Source organism: Homarus americanus, unplaced genomic scaffold, assembly GCF_018991925.1.
Source record: "Homarus americanus isolate GMGI-L3 unplaced genomic scaffold, GMGI_Hamer_2.0 scaffold824, whole genome shotgun sequence".
Taxonomy (NCBI): domain Eukaryota; kingdom Metazoa; phylum Arthropoda; class Malacostraca; order Decapoda; family Nephropidae; genus Homarus; species Homarus americanus.
In genome coordinates this window covers 533,019-554,411 of record NW_024719328.1, presented here as the reverse complement: position 1 = coordinate 554,411, position 21,393 = coordinate 533,019, and the positions used below count along the sequence as shown (strand labels likewise).

Genomic DNA, 21,393 nt, shown 5'->3' with positions numbered 1-21,393 from the left:
TATTTTATTTACTCCGCGCCGTGTTGGGGAACCAACTCTCTTTAAAGTGTATGTCGTTTTAGTGTTCCTGTTGATAGCTGTCTCACCTTATTAGTATTGTAAAGTGTTTCTCATTTTACGTAATATAATGTGTTGAAGGTAAATGATGAAAATAGAGGGAAGAGAAAACAAAACGAGAAAAATTAGTAAGGAATTAGTGACGAGACTCAAGCACAGAGGAGAGAGAGAGAGAGAGAGAGAGAGAGAGAGAGAGAGAGAGAGAGAGAGAGAGAGAGAGAGCCTCCATGTCTGTCAACTTAAAATACATTTTTATCACTATCGGCGAAATGACAAGAAACTCTGCGAATGTTGACATTATGCTTTGTGATTGTGTATTAGCACCCTAGTATTATATAAAATTCACCCCGATATAATAATAATGGAATCCCCTCGAAATCGAGGATGACCGGCCCAAGGGCCACCTAGGCGTGAATTTGTTTAAGGTGTAGAAGGTGTCGCCAACACAACAACCACACCTAAGTTAACGAGCTGCATGTCCCAGTGTCAAGGAATAGTCCGAGAAGACCGGACAACTCGCCAACTGCACTGGCTAACCATTACCCCGGATACGATCTGCAAATCGATTAACATCCAGGTTCCCAATTACTGCTGGGTAGACAGAGGCAAATGGCGTAAAAAAAAACTTGCCCATAGTTTCACCCTGACCGAGGATCGAACTCGGGTCCGCTTGATTGCTAGGTCAGTATAACATAATACACACACACACTTCCTTCTCAAGATGCCAATTGGTCACAACTCGGCCTGAGCGAGCAAATTCCTCCAAGAGTCATACCTTCAAGAGATCAGTTTATCCAAACACTGACTACCGGAGGGCTAACAGCTCTCTTCTCGAGGTGACACTTCCAAGGTGAGACAAGCTTAGGAGGAAGTAACACTTCCAGGGAAGATAGACCAAAGGAGGTAACATCTCCTAGGTGAGACAGATAGCCTATAACCACTGAACAGTGAAGTGCCCCACATAACTAAGGACAGCCTTCCAGTGTTACTCAGACTCTTCTCTGGAGAGGATTCCTAGATCTCCTCTCAGATTGCATTAAGTGTACCCAGTGTGTAACTTAAACAATCCGCAGAAAAGACTAATTTGTGTCTACCTCATGAAACTTCCACTTAGAGTTCCAGAACTAAACTACAGTACAACAAATTGTGCTATAAAAGACACTATAACAAATGTTGACACTAAGCTTAGTGTCAACATTCACAGAGCTTAGTGTTAATATTCACACGGTTTAGTGTCAAAATTAATAAAGCTTTGTGTCAATATTAACAAAGTTTAGTGTTAACATTCATAAGGTTTCATATCAACATTACTGAATGATGACACTGATCTTTATGACTGTTGACACTAAGCTTCATGAATGTTGACACTAACTTTGCGAATGTTGACACTAACTTTGCGAATGTTGATACGAAGCTTTATAAATGTTGATCGTCAACCGTCCGCAACACAGTAACAATTGGTGACCAGACTTCACGACTGCTTACTTCAGTCAGTGTCAACACCTTTAACTTGTTCAAGAAGAATTACGTAAACATCCGTAAATGCTGTTCTTTAGGCTTTAGACAAAAAAACAATAAAGTTAAACTATTGTGTAGACGCTACGGACCGTGGTGGTAAGAAACAGCAGCCGGTGAATGCCTTACCGTGTATTGTAACCTGGAGAATATGAAACCACCGCCACATCTAAAGGTCTTTCAATAACGCTTTTGTCAAGTAGAACTCCTCTCCGGGATTATATGAACTTCCCCACCACAGTATGACTCCACCCTTGATCCTGTTGGTGAGCCTTGCCAGGCCTCAAAGTCACCAGTGTACTGTAGACCATTGGGTTATTTCGGCTCTAGTGATTATATAGCGACACTAACCTCACTGACTGCCCCAGAGAACCTCTCTGTCACTATGCCCACTGACCAACACTGGTTGTGCTATCGCTGCTTCATATGCTGACACACTGTATGGAATAACCCCTTCTTTTTTTACAAACACACTCATGACTGGAAAACTGACACCTGGAGGGTGTTCAGATCACGTAATGTTGACTCGGGACTCTGGTATTCTCTCGTCAATAATAATTGTCAGGGATACTGACAAAAAGATATATTGTAATTCCTCCTCCTTAGCTTCTAGTAAAGAAACGGAAGCTTTGTAGGAAAAATGCAATATCCGACTCCCACCAAAACTTCGCATACAAATCAAGACCAAATATCAATATATCAGTGTGAGCGAGAGAGAAGTGCTGCAGAGTCTCAAGTTATTGAACGCCGGAAAACTGTTGGACCAGACAAGATCAATCTCAGACTCTAGCGTGGGTGTTGGACCGGCTTGGTCCTCCTCTTACCTCCTTGAATCATATGTGCGTCTCCCGGCACAGGTGACCTGTGTCATATGGAGAGAGCCACATGCACAGGGAAAACACACAATTCTGGGATGAACAACTGTCGCCCTAAGTTTATTACTATCATTCGCTGCCAAGTTGCTGGAAACCATAATTCCTAAGTAGGTGTCCGAGTTCTTAGAAGAATAAACGGGTTTAGAAAAACTCATTTGGTGGCTTTTCTCATCGCCAGGGCAGCTGATTTGGATCTCTACTCTGGAACAACTGTTTTAATGACCTTCTCAATATGGCTACAGATTGACTGTATGATTAACTTCAACTACGCCAGGGAAAAGAAATACTCATTGTTACAAACTCTCAAACTCTCTACCAATACAGTATCTGGCGAATACAACCACCTCGGGCCAAACATGGCAGGGTTCGTTTGATCCGGAAAAACTCAAAAGATAGTGTTACAAAACAACATGGACTACCAGCTGAAACAAGTCAGTTAGATCGCATAAAAAACACTGGCTTTAAAATTGACTCCCCAAATAACAATGGTAAGTCATGTTCAGGACCTGCCTGGCGATGGACCAAGAAAACTGACAGCCTTAAAGAGAATCTCCTGAAGATTCAGCTGTACAAGATATGTAACTCGTTTCGAAGCCAAGTCCAATCACACCTTAAACACGCTCTACTTTCCTGGCAGTCTTGTCCTCTGTGTCACTTACGCTTCCAGAACAAGGTGGGGGAGAAAGCTTGGAGACTTGTGATAGAACTGCGAGCTGGTCAGTAACTCCCCAGCAGACTGTACAGCACAGGTACGGCGTCGTCAGCTGTACAAGGCTAATGTGTTAGGTATACCACACCTGTTACCCGCCCCCCGGGGCAAATGGACCTTAAAAACACCAACACAAGAAACAATGATTCCATCCCCCGGGGTTGGCTCACTCAGTGGTCCACAACAGTCTGTCTCCAGCACGCCTCTCTAGGTTGACCAGAATTTAGATTTGTTTTTTGGGGGGGAGGGGGGAGGAGGGGAGGGGGGCATGATATAAAAAAATTGAACTGTTGAGAAATTGACTTTTTTCCTATGTACTCTCTTAAAATGATGTTTAATACAGCTTTTATAAAGATGATGTAACTATGCAAAGATATCATTATAACATGGTAGACAGGTGTATATCACACTAGGGTGTGTCATAGGAGGGAAGATCAGCTAAAACTAATGGCCCATCACTTTTTTGGTAGATTTTAGTGTATATAAACAGAAAATAATTTCAGTTTCAATATTTTGCAACCTTTTGCTAGGTAAATTTTAGCGTGAAATTTATCGAAAATCCATCGTACAGCTGCATTAGTGCATTACAATTAAATAGTGAACATTGCTTTCTGACTTCATTCTTTAACAACCCAACTAACAATATTTTTTTCTGTTTCAGATTCTGATGCATTTATAAGTTGATAATATTTGCGATGGCTGCTTGTGTCAGGACGAGGAACCAAAAATCCAGCCATCTCAGTCACTATCTTGGGTCTGGGAGAGAGCTCCTGAAGTCGGAGTTGCCTACATTGAGAGATGCTTTGAGATACGGTGTTTTAATCAGGCAAATCAGTGAAAAGAACCAAAGAACTTACACAAACAAAGACATTGCCAGTGATATGACCAAAAGCTGTCTTGGCACAGTACACTCTGGCTAACGCCAGTCAAGCTTCCAGTCATAACAAGTCAGACGAAGATTAGTGAGAGACTGCTAGCCAGTTGGGAAAAAGGCAAGAGATATCTCTTGGGAGAGGAAAACTTGCAGTTAAGACAGCTTTGCTGCCAACTGGACCAGTTATTTGACATAATTACTTGCAAGTGCCCAATTGTTCTCTATCCTGAGTTTGGATGCGATCGTGACTGTAAATCCGAGGCCCACATCTCCTGTATTTGCAAGCGTGAACTGAAGATTCCTGTGATCGAACTGGCATTTGTCAAAGCACAGAGAGAGAAGACTGGCAGTATAGGGGCTCTCATGATTTCTAGCCAAGATATTCCGGAGTCCAAGAGACAGGAGGCTGCCACAGAGAGACAGAAGAGTGTGGTGGGATGAAATCCTAGACAAGGTTCTTCAAACTCCAGAGCACGAGCAGTAGATATATTCAATAAGTGGTACAAGACTTGGCGGGATAGCCGACCGATACAGAAGCGAGCACAAGGGACCCCGGACCGTAGGTAGGCCGAGACCGATCTGAGGGAAGTTAGCTAGCAAGGCAAGGAGAGTTGCTAGACATTACTAGGACAATAAATGAGGTCTTCTAGTTACTCGACTAGCGCGGTACAGACATAGTATATCGGGACATAGTAAGTGAACATAGGCATTAGACATAAGCATAGATATCAAACATGCTATAATAATATGTAGTAATACAGACATGTGAATAAATGGTACAATGAATGGTAACAGAGTCTTGGCGTCAGGCGTGTTCATGTCTTATTACATATCGAGCACATTCCTCAGCACGCCAGAGGCACCCTCGAGCGGCACAGACTCTTTTTCCATGAGTTGGGGAAAGGCAGGACAATGGAGGATTCAACTGACGAATCTTGCTACTGGTCCAAGGCATTTCACAGGCACGTGGAGGGAAGGTTCTTCTGTCACTAGAGGATGGCACTGGGCTGAGATGGCGCTCTGTTTCTGCCACCACACAAACCATCAGAGGGACTTATATTTAACGAGTTCAAGATGGTCCATGACGACCTGACCTTGTCCCAGCCGGTGACGTCGGGTCCTGATTCGTAATTTCTGCTGGCCATCGGCCAACCCTGGAAGGCGGGTGCGGCGTCATAGTGGCTTGTCACGGCCATCCGCAGCCCTCATCGGCGTCACACTTGTCCGCTTTGATCTGCCATTCATTCAAGAAGGACTAAAGCAGGCACAAGGCCGAAGGGGCGGTTATACAACACCGGGGCAGGTGAGAGCGTCCGGTGGGTGTTATGCAAGAAAGTTCCAGTAGCCCTGTCGGAACTCTCGCAGTCCAGGTTCCCCGCCGGGTGCTGTCTTGAGGATGAGGTATTTACGACTTTTACCGCTGCTCCCGTGCGTGGCCATTCGCTCGGCGGGTATTGAGGGGAGGTGACGATAGGTGGACGCCCCAGCGTTCGGCGAAGCTTCGGAACTCGTGGCTATTGAACGGGGCTCACCGCTGGTTCGCGCAGAGAGGCACTCCGACTTCCCGGAAGAAGCAATAAAACATCTGGATGGACTGGAAGAGGTGGTCCCTGACTTCTCTGTACAGGGAACTACCACGGGCCATCCAGAGAGAGCCTGTCGGCGACCACCAGGAAAGACTTTCCGCCACATTAAAGAAGTCGGCGGACACGGACTAAAGCGGGCTGCTTCGGGAGGTCATTAACAGGTGTACGGCCCTGTTGCCTGGCTGGCCGGAGTTAAGGGCAAGGCTCACAGGCCTCAACCGTGTTTAATATCGGCGCTGGCCACAGGCCAGAAGATTGTCTGACGGGTTTGCGCCTGGTGGTTTCAACGCCGCGGTGGCGTCATGGAGGCGGGATAAGGTGCCGGCGGAGGCGGCAGCGGTCCGACGATCTCAGCTGCATAACACCAGCTCGTCCACAGAGGCTATCCCCTTGAAGCCCGTGAAGGGGAGGGCGGAGGCATGAATGCCGTAGCGGTTGCGGGGAATCCAGCGGAGACGTAGTCGAGGAGTCGACGTATGCCGGGTTCGAGCGCGGCGGAAGCTCCTGGAGAGTCCCATCTTCGGCGGAGGGCGCCGCCGTACCGCCTTGTCAGCAAGAGGCGGCTGTGTCTCTACTAAAGACCGAACGTGAGCCGCGGCCGTGGTATAGCCGACTTCATCTTCGGGTGTGGGGCGATCAACAGGGGCTCGGAGGGCGTCTGGTACAGAAGCTTCGCGTGCCAAGCACAGCTGTAAAAGACGGGGTGCGGCTTTTGAGACGCGAAAGCAGGATTTTTACGGCGCCCCTGAACGTAGTAAAGTATTTTCGAGGATGGGTAAGGAGCGGCGATGGTCCGGTCATGAGGGTGAAAATGCCCAAGGCCGAATAGCAGGGGTAAAGGCGACGTTGAGCAGCCCAGGCGACTGCCAGCATCTTCAAATGATGGTGGCGATTCGGCCTGTCCGTCAAAAACCCGGAGCCGCGACACTGAACTAAGCGCAGCTCCACTCCTGGCTGTGATCTGAAGGAGGGTATATCCGAGGCCGTGAGAGATGGGAGGCGTCGGTCTGGAGACCACTGGTAAGGACGGTCGAAGGGTGCCAAGACTGGTGGTGACAGTAACGCTTTCAACATTCCTTGAACGCTAGCCGGCCAGAGTCCAGAGGAAAGAGAGCTTGGGGGCTCAAGAGGGGGCGTAGAGGTTGGGCTGATGTGGGCGATTTAGGGAGTCGGGCCAGCTGATTTACCAGGCCCATAAATGAGCGAAGGTCGGATTGTAATTGCTGGAGTAGGGAAGTCCCTGATGGCCTGGACCTTTCCCCCTCATCAGCTGAGATCCCCTGGCGAGATGTTGTAGCCGCAGTAGTTAACTTGGGAGGTGGGCGATCACAAATTTATTCCTTTGTTCAGTGATACCATGGGCACGACATCTTGTGAGCATCAGATGAACTCGGTTCCAAGCGGGCCGGGGAGATCATCGTCGAAGAGCAGGATGTCATCTAGACCTTCACGCAGTTGGTGACACCGTAGACGTTTCATATCCCCATCGAGGCAGTACGATCCTGCTACGCGGAAGTCCATGGGTCCCGCTGCAGTGTTGAAGCGGCCGTATGATGAATGTAGTGAGGTGGCGATCTTCTTTCCGCCAGGTCGACTTGCCAGTACCAACGTAGTAATCCGCCGGTAAAGAACTTGCAGACGGGGCACGGCGACTGCTTGGATGGGCGATGGCGGATGGGCGGACGGGAGACCGCGAGTTTAGATGGGCGAGGGTCCACTGTGATGCTTAACATCTGAGAAAGGCTTAAAAAGCAGACCATAGGGTGCACCACTAGAGGTGGGCTCCCTCACCGGCGTAAAGTCTGATGATCCCCTGCTGCACCAGAGAATCGAGTCTGCCTCACCTTGTCCCGCGGGCGGCAAAGGGATAGGCCTGTGTGGATGGCGAGCGCGTCGCCAGCCAGGCTTGAGGATTCTCAATGGGGCCCGTCATCTTCTTTGAGCCGCCTTTCTGGAGGTCGGACTTTGGAGACAAGGACGTCAAAGGAACTGGATGGAAAAAGAACTCCCCGGCAGCAGGTGGTCATGGCTGAAACAGGGTATCTCTGCACACCTGTTGAGGTGTGCCGGGCTTATGAGGATGCTTGGAACTCGGATGGAGACGAGATGGGCCGTTCCGACAATGGCCACATGACAAGAGAGAGGAGCTTGATGCCCCCTGCTGACGTGGGACTGCAGGCAAGACTTGGGACCGAGCTGTAGTGTTGCCTGAAGCAACCCAAAGGTGGAGACACGGGACCCGTCCGCCAGAGCACGCCGTTCATGGCTGTGGGTGACAGGCTACCCTGAATGTTGAGGGCGTCCAGGTGTGTTATCCAATCACCGCGGATGTCCTCGTCCGTGTCAGACCAGGTATCATCAGGAGGTTGGAAGAGTTGGTACCGTAGAACAGACGAACATTGACGGCTTTGGGGGACCATCACTCGAGGCATCATCCACGCGTCGGCATCCTTTGTTGTTCTCCTGGGGAGACGGTGGTGTGGACGTTCTGTCGGGCCGGTGAAGAGACGTTTTGACCTGGAGATGGATTTTTGGTGACCTGCAACACTTGGTGAAGTGTCCTTGCTTGCTGCAAAGCGCTTGCATGAGACCTTGTTGGTGACATCGAGTTGTAAGCGGGCCAATGGCCTTTGAAACCCGCAGTTTCGACATGTACCATCAGCCGCAGGGCACTTCTCTGGACCGTGCTATGCTGACAGCTTCTGCAGGATTCGAGGTGCAACCAGACTGTGACGGGTTGTGAGGACGCCCATTCATGCTGATTCCTCTTAGGTGGAGACGGCGTAAACTTGAGATGGCGATGAGTGTGAGTAGCTGAGTGCCTCTTGTGGCCTTCATACGACCCGGGGCAAGCAGCACGAGGTCGCAAGAGGTGAGGCATGCCGAGGGTGAGGAGTTTCTGAAGCAGGTCCTCGTCACGTGACACACCATCCGCAAGATCATCTTGAGCTGGATCTCAGCACAGGTTGGCAGGATCGCTCTGCATAGGTCCACCATAGGTCCTTAAGTCGCATAGAAGGAGAATGATTCCCCAGAAGCTTGTTTGGTGATAGCAGTTCTCACGACGCAAAAGCTTCATTGGCGGAGTTACTTTGAAATGAGACTCTGCAAGGCGTTTAAAACCCTGTCACTGACCCAGGAGCCAGGGGGATGGCTAGAGCGTGCTCTAGGAGGCGTTGAACATCGAGGGAATGCAATGATCTGAAATTGGATGAGCTATTTATGAGGGGCACTGGTTGAGGCCGACAGCAAAGTTCTTCGAAACGACGCCGCCACTCGACGGCATACTTGATATGTTGCATCAGATTGGAAGAGGTGGGGGGCTGGGAACTGAAGACTGCCGTGCAGGCACCTTGGAGACGGCAGGTGGATGGATATAAAATGGAGAGGTCGACGAGAGTTGGGACCCTGAGCAGGTGGTTGAGAAGCGCACTGGAGGCATACCTGGCGATAGGTGACGGTGGAGGAGGTTGTCTGAAGGATAGGATGAAGAGGCTGAAGCTGGCGAATGCCGTGGCAGCTGGTGAAGTCGTCCTCGTTGCCAGCAATTCCAATAGGTGTCCAGGAATTTGCGGTTATCAGCTTGGTGTTGTTGTTGAAGTTGAAGACGGTAAGCTGATTCCTCTGGACTGTTTTGACAATTCTCTTGATGTCGTTTTTTCCCACTGACGCCTTTACTCTTCTTTGGGAAATTTGTAGGAAGTGGATTAACTGACGATATCCTGAAGCTCCCATCTTGAATTTGGCAGCCCAGCGTGTAAGGCGGAGGGGGTGGGAGGGTCTGTGAGGTTTGTCTTCTCATAATCTCATCTAAATTTCCCAGCAAATCGTCGTGTCAGACATCTCGTGTTTGGTATGCGGTTATGGCGGGGAAAGACAAGGAGAATAAGGTGAAGTGCTATGTTTTTGTCAAATGTACTTCTGTTTGGCGGCAATCCGGCGGCAAGTAAAAGAGTACTGACTGTAATATTTGTGAAGAGAGGAGGCGTGCTGGCGGTTGGCGGCGGTGTGCTGGTCCCTGTATTCTCCCGGCCTTCGGCGAGATGGCGTGCCGTCTAGTCGGCGTGGGGGAAGCAGGCAGGTCTGCAATACGAGATGGAGGATGTATGCCGGAAGTGCTGTCTTGAAACTGGGCTGAAGGCGTTTCTGCTACCTGTAGGGCCGCAGAAACATAGCAGCAAAGAGACATGAAAGGCACTGCACTTCACTTAGGGCACTTCTGCCAAGGTCAACAAAGCACTTTAAATCCAGGGGCACTCTGTGGAGTATCTTCTGGCGGGAAACAGAGGAGGCCGAAAATGATTTGAGGCCGTACTCTGCAACTGTCAACTGTCGTGTTGAGCTACCAACTGCGCCATGTGGTGGGATGAAATCCTAGACAAGGTTCTTCAAACGCAGAGCACGAGCAGGATATATTCAATAAGTGGTACAAGACTTGGCGGGATAGCCTAATCAAACAGAAGCGAGCACAAGGGACCCCGGACCAGGTAGGCTGAGACCGATCTGAGGGAAGAAGAAGGCCAGGCGTAAGGAGAGTTGCTAGACATTAGGACAATAAATGAGGTCTTCTAGTTACTGACTAGCGCGGTACAGACATAGTATATCGGGACATAGTAAGTGAACAGGCATTAGACATACATAGATATCAAACATGCTATAACAATAATATGTAGTAATGCATGTGAATAAAATTGATATAATGAATGGTACTGAGAGTCTTGGCGTCAGGCGTGGTTCATGGTTATCTTGGTATTTACATATCTATACAAAGAGGGAGAAGAGTTGCTGAGAAAAGAGACCTGAGAAGGCCCAGGGTGAGTAAAAAGGCCGATGATTGAGTCAAGTTGATTCAGAGTTTAATGACTTCCCCATGGCTGATCCGAGTACTGGACTAGGAGAATGGTGACTTTGTCCCTAACCCAGAAAATACGATCCCAAACCTTCCAGGCATAAGATTTCAGCTTGAGCATCTCGAGTATAGCTCTGGGCCAGCATGCGTATACCACACCGGTCTCAGAGAAACTGCAGAGATAGCAACAGCTGCCTGGGTTGATGGTGGTTGACGACAACACCTGATGATAAAGTTCACCAGGTGAAGTTCATAACAAAGTGCGGAGGAGCTCAGAGAAACTTGTCAGTAACTTGGTAGAAGAGGAGTTTGATAAGGGATAAAGAGAAAATGGAATCACCTGCTGTTCTGATGTGGGAGAAGGGATGACACTCAAGTGTTCATGAAAGTTGGAGATTCTGGACAAGCTGCGCCCCTGCCATGGTGAAGGAGGAACACTACTCCTGCTGCAGTGAACCAGAGGGAAGTGCTATTTAAAAGTATTTCACTCCAGAAAGAAAGATGACATCAGGAAAACCAGCTGAGAAAAGTGGCAGATAACATTGTGAACTGGCTCAGAGAGAGAACGTGAGACCAGACCCTGCAGGGCCATCGAGGGCGGCACCCAAATACCCATCACAGGTGGCAAGGGGGGTCATACAGTGATAGAGCTGAAGATTGGGAGGAAGTTGGTCTGGATTGTTTGTGACTCCCACACCAACGAGTTGCCACTCAGACATCTGATCCAGGAGCTGATGGTAATTCTTTTCAAACAACAGATGGTCTGGTCCTCTTGGTGTGATGCTTAATTCGCCACTGAGTTAGAAATAACCGGGAGCTTTGAAAAAATCATACAGTTGGCTCCTCCACTCGTTGAGCTGGTAATTACTGTCATTGACAACCTGAGTACTGACCAGTATTATGGTTACATGTGGATTTAAAAAATATCAAAACTGGGGTCATGCCTGATAGACTGTTTCTTACCTGCAGATAGTAGGTCCAGTCTCACATTCTAGGTGGCTCACAACGGCCTCAGGTTTCTTCAGAATTTGGGTCGCTCATTGCTAAACTGAAAGGGAACCAGCTTCACAACCTGAGACTCTATTGTCCAATTCGCCGCAGAGTGTCTACTTGCCAAATTGGTTCAACACCAAGGTCAAGCCACTGTTCGCTGTCCGAGGTATGTTCTTCCAGCTGAGCCTGTGGAGGAGTCAGCCAAGGAAGGTTGTTCAGATTGTGGAGCAGACTGTGAGGAGATCTTCCTGTATGCTCATCTCGAGGCAGTTCTGCAGACAAATGCTTGCAAAGATGAGAGGAGAGAAGAGTGGCAGTCAAAAAGATCTGGATAGACTTATGAGAGGATCTACATGACGAATCAGTTGGTGATGATTCTTCAGGTCAGGAAGACTCCTGAAGTCAATCTAGGTGCCAAGACCTCACTGATCTCTCATAGGATCTGATAACATCCAGGCTGGCAGTGAGCTCCCCTCTACCTGCAGCCTCACCAATGTTCAAGCCAGAGCTTTCCTGGACAACCCCATGCATGTCTCTCGCCTGGCCTCGCACACCCAGAGTAGAGCTGCCAGTACAGTAAGTGAGCTAGCTGCAGTCCCGCGGTACAGCCAGGAGAGGAGGGAAGGCCAAGTAATCCGAGTTTCCAGTGGCTGCAGAGGGAGGTGATGAGTAGAAACAGAAGCAAGAAAGACATGTTTCTATGGTGTGGCAACACTGGGTCGTGAGTAGTAAAAACCGATTTTTGTATTTTGATGATTTTGAGCTTAAAGGAATATTAAATTTAATAAATGTGTCAAGATCATTCGTTTCACTATTCTGGATCATTTTCATCCTAATAAATTAACCTGATACATTTACTTTACTTTAAATAAGCTATTTAGTGGTGTTGGTAAAATGGTGGGAATACTGAATTTTCATAAGATTTCAAGTTAAAATTTACCTAGCAAAAAATGAAAACTTTTCAAATCTGAAGATATCACATGATTCTGCACATAGAACTACATCATTAATACCATGGGCCGATTTTTCAAACTCAAAAAAAAATTCGCCTCCGTATGACACACCCTAAATTATCACACTTAGTTCATAAAGATAAAATTTGGTTACATTAGGTTGAATTGGGTTAGGTTAGGTTAGGTTAGTTTTGGGATAGCTTTGGTTAGGTTAAGTTAGGTTAGGTTAGAGACAAGTTTCACCCTCAACCCAACAAGGACGGAGGATGATAACTTACAGTTTAATACAGTTGACCATCACAATGAAAGAAAGAAACGGATTCACGTGTTAAAAAACAACAGAGAGAGAGAGAGGGACAAAAAGACGTATCAAAGGAGAGAGAGAGAGAGAGAGAGAGTCAACACTGATATGGTGGTCGACCGACCCTCACACCAGCATCAATCATAGGTGTGTGTGTGTGTGTGTGTGTGTGTGTGTGTGTGTGTCTCACACTCACTCTACACCCTCCTCACACACTCAGACGACTTCATTAATTACATTATTAGCTCACACTTTGTTACAGGTGCCTGATGGACAGTGCAATCAAATTATCTCGACAATTGGCAAATGGTGGCAAAAAAAATTATTTTAAGATGAATTTTTTCATACATACTCCTGAGGGCGATAGAGATATAAAGATAAAAAGAGTTCCCTGCAGTCTGGAGTGGGGGGGGGGGGGCATTCCCCCTTTTTGTACCCAAACGCCCGCCCTCCTCCCCAAAAATGGGGGTTCCGATTACCTTTTATCATTTACGGCTAAGCTATGCAATAGACGATAATATTCCATATAGACAGAAATACTGGAAATATGATTTAGATAGGATTGTCTCTATTAATTTTTCCTATAGATGCTACAGGTTTTATATAATCCATGTCTGAATTCTGTGGAAGCTTTTCGCGTGAAGTGAAAAATTTTTTACTCGCGCAAGGTTTTCGGCAAATAACTGAAAAACGCCAAGTCTTCCATTAAAAATTTATATAGTTGAAATTATAGAGCAGAACATTCTCTATTCGCATAACTGACAATCAAGTTTTTGTACCAATTTTCAAGCTTTTCCTTATAAACTTAAAAATATTTATTTTCCAGGTATTACTTAGAAAACTGCTTTGTCACCTGATTGAAACTACTTGGCATACAACCACTCGCGGATGAGGCTTCACAGAGAGTGTTCTGAATAAATGGATCTTTAGTTTGCCAGTAGCTCACCACGTATATGAGAATGTGGAAGAGATTTGCGCGATTCAAACCAGCAGTAATTTTCAGCATGTCGAATTGAGAGACTCGGGAATTAAGAAGGACGAAGAGCATCTTCAGAAGTTTGTTATATGGCTTCAGCAACATTCTCATCGTTTCGTTGTCCGGTGGTCTCGTTACAACTGAAAACATAAACTGCTACAAAGCTCTACATGTTAACAAGAAATTGAAGGATGAAGCCATTAAAGGCAAAGTCACTTTTGGAGATATGAAGGTAAAGCGCACCAAAAGAGTGAGGCTAATTCTTGCATGAATACAAGTGTCAGCGTCACTGAGGACATCATAGAGGTTGACACCACTCAGTAGAGGAACGAGTAGTTGAATTATCAGGATACAAATATATCACTGATGGAGGGAATTTAATCCACCGTGTAGTTTGGCCAAAACAAGGCACAGTTGCGGACGCTCATGCTTCTTATGTCCAGTTCATTAGAAAACATTATGATGAAGATGTAACTGTAATATTTGATGGTTATTCAACAAATGAAATTAGTACAAAGAACATCGTGTGTCAAAAGAGACTTTTGAAACGAACTTCAGCTGAAATCTTGTCCGATGAGAATACAGTTCTAACTGTACCAAAGGACAAATTCTTGATTAATCTAATTATGCAATTTAAACAGAGATTTGAGAAAGAAGGTATTGAGACACATATTGCCACAGATGATGCTGATGTACTAATTGTTCAAAGTGCTATCAATGGATCTCATCAACATAACTCCGTTGTTGTAGTTGGACAGGATATAGATCTTCTAGCTCTGGTTATTGCTCTTATTTTAGAAGATAAGGATATTATGTTTTTAAAAGAAGCTCACGGTAACCTAAGGTCAAGATTTTATAATTCTCGAGATTTACAGGGCTCAAATATTCTAAAGAACTGCAGAGAATCAGTTTTGGTAGTTCATGCTTTAAGTGGTTGCGACACAACGTCCTCACATTAAGGGTTTGGAAAAATGAAAACTATCAATCTCCTGAACAAAGATGATTCTCTGCACGAAATGGTATCAGTTTTCAACAATCCTCAATCCATTCATGATAAAATTGCAGGTGCTGGAGAGCGTTTCATTCTCACTCTGTACAAAGCCCCACACACTGAAACAAGTCTCAATCATTACAGATTTCACTCTTTTTAACAAATCTGTCAGCCACTCAAATAAAGCTGTGTTATTATCAAGTCTTCCGCCCACTTCTGCAGCAGCTAGGCAACTTTCTTATCGTGTCTTACACCAAGTTCAGACTTGGCGAGGAGAAACACTTCAGCCTGAGTTGTGGGGCTGGAAAAAAATCCAATTCTCTGTCACCTGTCTACACAACTGAGGCACCAGCCCCCACAAATATTTGGAAACTTATTTCATGTGGCTGCAAACTAGGGCACGGGAAGCGATGTGGTTGTGTAAAATCTGGCTTAACCTGTTCTATAATGTGCTGAAATTGTAATGGCCAAAGTTGTCTGAATTTCGAAACTGCAGATGATCCCACTGATGACCTTATTGTGACTAATGAAGAGCACTTTTCAAATACTTAATGGGATCATCTTTAACTATAAAAACGTGGAAAAGATGGTGTGGAAATGAGTTGGTGTTACAGATTTATTAAATGAGTCGGAAAAAGCTTTTAAAAACTGTTTCATGGATATTTCACTGAACCAATAGAGAATTTTACACTCTACATATTTCAACTATATGCATTTTTTATGAAAAACTTGGCGTTATTTAGTTATTCGCTGAAAACATTGCGCGAGTGTCAATTTTTAACTACACACGAAAGTTTCCCCCGAATTCAGACATGGATTACACAAAAACTGTAGCACATATGGGAAAACTGAAGAGAAACAATCTTGTTTACACTTTTATTTCCAGTGTTTTTGTATCTATAACATATTACCGTTTGATGCATAGCTTAGCTTGTTACAGGTACCCGATATAGTGTTCTTGTTACAGGTACCTGCTATAGTGTTCTTGTTACAGGTACCCGATATAGTGTTCTTGTTACAGGTACCTGCTATAGTGTTCTTCTTACAGGTACCCGATATAGTGTTCTTGTTACAGGTACCCGATATTGTGTTCTTGTTACAAGTGCCTGATATTGTGTTATTGTTACAGGTACCTGCTATAGTGTTCTTGTTACAGGTACCCGATATAGTGTTCTTGTTACAGGTACCCGATATAGTGTTCTTGTTACAGGTACCTGATATAGTGTTCTTGTTACAGGTACCTGATATAGTGTTCTTGTTACAGGTACCCGATATAGTGTTCTTGTTACAGGTACCTGATATAGTGGTCTTGTTACAGGTACCTGATATAGTGTTCTTGTTATAGGTACCCGATATAGTGTTCTTGTTACAGGTACCTGATATAGTGGTCTTGTTACAGGTACCTGATATAGTGTTCTTGTTATAGGTACCTGATATAGTGTTCTTGTTACAGGTACCTGCTATAGTGTTCTTGTTACTGGTGCCTGATATAGTGTTCTTGTTATAGGTACCTGATATAGTGGTCTTGTTATAGGTACCTGATATAGTGGTCTTGTTACAGGGGCCTGATATAGTGTTCTTGTTACAGGTACCTGCTATAGTGTTCTTGTTACAGGTGCCTGATATAGTATTCTTGTTATAGGTACCTGATATAGTGGTCTTGTTACAGGTACCTGATATAGTGTTCTTGTTATAGGTACCTGATATAGTGGTCTTGTTACTGGTGCCTGATATAGTGTTCTTGCTAGAGATGCCTGACGTAGTGTCCTTGTCACAGGTGTTTGATGTAGTGTTCGTGTTACAGGTGCCTGATATAGTGTTCTTGTTACAGGTGCCTCATATACAGGTAGTGTTCTTGTTACAGTTGCCTGATATAGTGTTCTTGTTACAGGGGCCTGATATAGTGTTCTTGTTACAGGTGCCTGATATAGTGTTCTTGTTACAGGTGCCTGATATAGTGTTTTTAAAGGTGTTCGTCTCAAGTACAACGTTGCATAGACTTTATTAGAGTGACAGTTACAGAACACACACGACGTGGTGGGCGCCTGCAGGGATCGTCAACAACGCTGTATTCAGTGACTGGTAATCAAGCATGCTAACTCACACTCCACGAACCTTTCCTCTCTCCTTGGTGATGAATTAAGGGATCAAAGGTGAGCCTGAGGCTGTACCGTAACTTGTGTGGTCAAGAAAATATTTACATATAACATATAAACTGTATTTGTGGGTTTAAAATGACTTTTCCCGTCCACTTAAATATATATATATACATTTTATATATATATATGTATGGATAATCACAGATAAATCACTAGAAAGCAATAGGAATTTTTTCAGGTAAAGAAAAAATGATTTGTATAATTTAATTGATAATTTTTTCGTATATTTAGAATTTGCTGTTTAATTTAAGACTTAATTTAATATCATAATATTACCAAATTATACCTGAAACATGTTAGGGAAGTTTAGGATAGGTAATATTAGGTTAGGTTTTGTATGAAGCTATTCGTTTATGTGTGTTTTGTTTATCTTCATGACCGTGTTGGCCAGTCAGAAGTTTTCAAAAGATAAATATTCAGAAGTCATCTCTATGCCTATCTTGTTCACATATGGAGGACCCATGAAGTCATAATAGCAGGTACTGATTATGGCTGGACCATCTTGAACTTGGATGCCTGCAGTGTAAGTGGCCTAGAGAACAAACCCCTCAATCTTGTTAACGTCGATTCTCAAGAAAAACTGCCAGTTACTTGGAGTGACCTCTCTCCTATCTCTCTGACTCCTTATGTCTCAAGTGCTCTGAATATACATCCCAGACAACGTTAAGTCTCTTCAGGCTTTTAGCTTGTTCTTGTCTGTGTGACTCAACAATAGGTTAAGCATACTCACTAAATGTTTTCAGTTACATTGTGTCAACACGTTGATAATGGCAGGTCCCTCCAGTATCTTTACCTCAACAATGGAAACTACAAGTGGGTGATGGTTCTGTTTCGAGTCATGGAATAATTTCAGATTCCTGATTAGTGTATATTGGGGGGGGGGGTGAGATAAACTTAATTTTCGTGGCTGAAAAGAGTCTCAAGATTACCATTCCTTACTTGATATGTATCCTATGTAAAGTCTAGTTTATAATCACTCATTAAGACAATGAGCTTAGGTTGAGATCGGCTCCTGGAGGTTGTACTGGAGGCACTGAATGGTGACAGGTTGTTTCTTTTGATCGTGACATTCTCTGGTTGTGTGCATAGCTGGATTCGCTCCTCTACATGAGCATCATACAGTGACTGGCCTAGCTTTGAGCATGCTTCACGGAATTCACTGAAGATTAGGGTCTTATGTGATTTGTGGCTATGTTGTTCAATTCTGCTGACTCCTCTTAGAATGGGTTGCCTATTTTCTCCATTCAAATGACTTCTAACCTGTTGACATCTGTTCATGGTAGCTCATGTCATCATTCCGTGAGTTTATACAAATTCTTTCACAATCCTTGTCACTCCTGGGCCAGCAATCATCCACCTTATAAGAACTGATGGACCCTTCGTTAGGTCCACGGTGCCTACATCACTTTTCACAGCTTCGTTTTTCTGTGCAATCAAACTTTTGCACAACAAATTTTCCTTCTTAAAATCTTCGTAGAGTCGTGGGTGCTTGCTGAGTAAAGCCACATCTCTCGAAGATGCCCTGGTAACCAGCAAACATAGAAATGTTGATCCACAAAAAATATCCATGGCTGTAGTTGGTCAAGTAATTAATGTTTAGTAATAAGTCACCTTCTGTGAATGATCTCATATACTCCAGCGTCATCACTCTAACTCTAATGCAGTTCACCAGTATTTACAATGTGGATGATTCTCAGACATATCCCATATCCATGAGGAGAGATCCCGGGGTCATCATCACCCTGAACTGTAATCATTTCAGAATATTTTTTTTCCTCTAGAATATATAAAAGGCTGCTGTCACTTGGTGTGCAACATGTTACATGTAATGCCAGACTAATTTTGGTGTTGCTCTCCCAATTTGAAGAATTCCTCAATTTTTGTCAGAATAACAGCTGAACTATACCACTCACACTGTAGACACATTCAAGGTCAACTGAGGGAGGAGGGCTCCCGCACGTAGTGAGAGTTACTGGAACTAGGCCTATACGATATTAAATGTAATTTACCGAATTAATATGGACGCGAATCATGAAATTAATTGACATTATTAAATTTGAAATTTTTATAGATCGTTTCTCAGTCTAAATATGTTACAGGTGTCTCAAGAAAGTTATTAGTTAGGCGGAAAATATGTCACGTAGGCCTAGGCTTGGGAAAGCACGAGCCTGGCTGTTTCTCAGTCAGACAACAGCGTTCAAACAGAGAGGACGGTCTATGCCTCAGACAGGACAAAACAGTCACGTGGTCTAGTCACCTGTGTTGCGACATTGCAGTATAACAAGTAAGTCTCATTCGATCTCAGACAGGGTTTAGATAGGGCAGTGATAAAATTAGCAATAGCTAACAGTGAGTTCATTGTAGGGTTTTCGTCAGAACCCACTTGACTGAGAGTAATGACTGCGAGTGATGACTCTGAGTGATGACTGCGATTGATGACTGCCATTTGAGACTGCCGTTGATGATTGATGATTAGCAATTGTCGCAGTTGGAACGATCTGTGCAGGCTTGTCACTGGTTATAGGGGTTAGCAAGGGATCTATGAAGTGAAACCAGCTGTCTGGGTGCATAACTGACAATCATCTGGGGTTGCCAGATCTCTTCTACCTCAGGGCACAATATCACATATCTTCAAGCAGTTTAGTAAAAACCTTTTACTAACGGGAAGCTAAAGCTTCTCTCAACTGAACAAGGTCTGATTGGCTCACTCCCTTCCGTTTCATGGATGTACTGCGTGTAAAATGAGGCCAGCTGAGTGAATGAATGGTCACACACTGAGACCAGGAGTCTAGTGGAGCTTAGAGGAACATTTTCCAAGATTGAGAAAGGCTTGGTTGTGCCTTAACTACGGGTGCCTGTTGGTTGTGCCTTAAATAACTACGGGTGCAGGTGGAATATATGTGTTAGGTTAGGGAGTAGGTTTTTACGGGTATTGGTGGACTCAGGAACTTCTTAAAATAGTGATCATATTTGTTCAGTCACTGATATTGTCTTGCTGTGTGTAGTTTAATATTTCTTAAATAACTTTGATATTATTGTTTTTAATGTTGTGTCACCAATGGATTCCAGAGAATGAGAGAACTGTTTTTCAGATGAGGTTCCTCCTTTCTGTTGTAAGTGATACGGAGATTTAGTTCCTTTAATGCATTTAAAATTTATTTTTAATTTCAATCTCAGGTATAACCTTTGTTCCCCAGAGTAGTGTTTGAGTTAGGTTAGGAGGTGTGCATCTGTTGGGGTAATATAATTTTGTTGAGTGCCTTTAAGGCCTATTCATGGTGGAGTTAATAATTTCTTAAATTTTATACCATTTTCTCAGTGATTGATATAATATTGTTGAAAGCCCTTGAGGCCTGTTCATGTGTGCATACAACATATTTTTAATACTTTGAATTTATTGTTGTCTAATGAGGCATTTTCTGAGTTTCTAATAATTTCAATATCATGTATAACTTTTATTTCCCAGAGTAGTGTTTTAAGTTCAGGTTAAGAGGTGCACATATGTCGGTGTACCATTATTGATTGTGTCTGTAGTGTTGGAGGGAATAGAAGTGTCTAAATTTTACAGTGCGTGTCATTCATCCCAGTCACAGGTGCTATCCTTCCACGGGTCACGGAGAATTAATTTTTGTTAGTAAATGGAAGTGTTCTTGTGCTGGTTCGGGTTTTTTCTCCACGGGGCGCTTCCACTGCAGTTACCATCTAATAACAATAATAAACCCCAAGTCAAGTGAGAAATAAATTCCATCAATTCCGACCTGTTACATATATATATATATATATATATATATATATATATATATATATATATATATATATATATATATATATATATATATAATTAGTGAAGTGGTTTCCAAGCGCTGTGTAATTCAGCTAGTCTCTACTCCCCTGAAGATGTGAATTACACGAAAACGCTTGGGAACTGTGTTTCTTTCTTTCCTTGTGGTTTCAGTACCTGATCACGGACCTACAGTGATTTACTTGTATATATATATATATATATATATATATATATATATATATATATATATATATATATATATATATATATATATATATATATATATATATATATATATATATATATATATATAATGAGGATGACAAACTAGGAAACACAAAACATCTTGACTAACTTGGTTTCTTAATCACTAACGTTTCGGAAATTATTTTCCATCATAAGAGCCTAGGAAAACAAAAGTCAAGATGTTTGTGTTTCTGGTTTCTTCGTTATGAAAACCATGCTTTCTACGTAACAAGTCCATTGTTAAGTTTTATATATATATATATATATATATATATATATATATATATATATATATATATATATATATATATATATATATATATATATATATGCACTTGATCCAAGTATATATGATAACCACAAGGAAAAATAAGAAACTGAAGTTCCTAAGCGTTGCATTCATATCTTCAGGAGGAGTACAGACTAAGGAGTATTACTTGATGGCCAATATATACAGTAGAGGAGAGTGAGATCAAGTCTAGACAGCAGGTGTCCACAATGTTCGGGTAGTAATACGTAAACTGA

The 21,393-nt window shown here is 43.8% G+C and overlaps 1 protein-coding gene across 1 annotated transcript in view; it reads right to left on the bottom strand.

The window, feature by feature from the left end:
- Window positions 1-15,576: 15,576 nt before the first annotated feature.
- The window catches only part of LOC121860019 (serine-rich adhesin for platelets-like), a 25,865-nt gene continuing 20,048 nt past the window's right edge, over window positions 15,577-21,393 (bottom strand). The window contains exon 5 of the mRNA XM_042357034.1: window positions 15,577-16,487. Within this exon, the coding sequence (XP_042212968.1) occupies window positions 15,577-16,487 (911 nt within the window). The remainder of the gene's footprint in view (window positions 16,488-21,393) is intronic.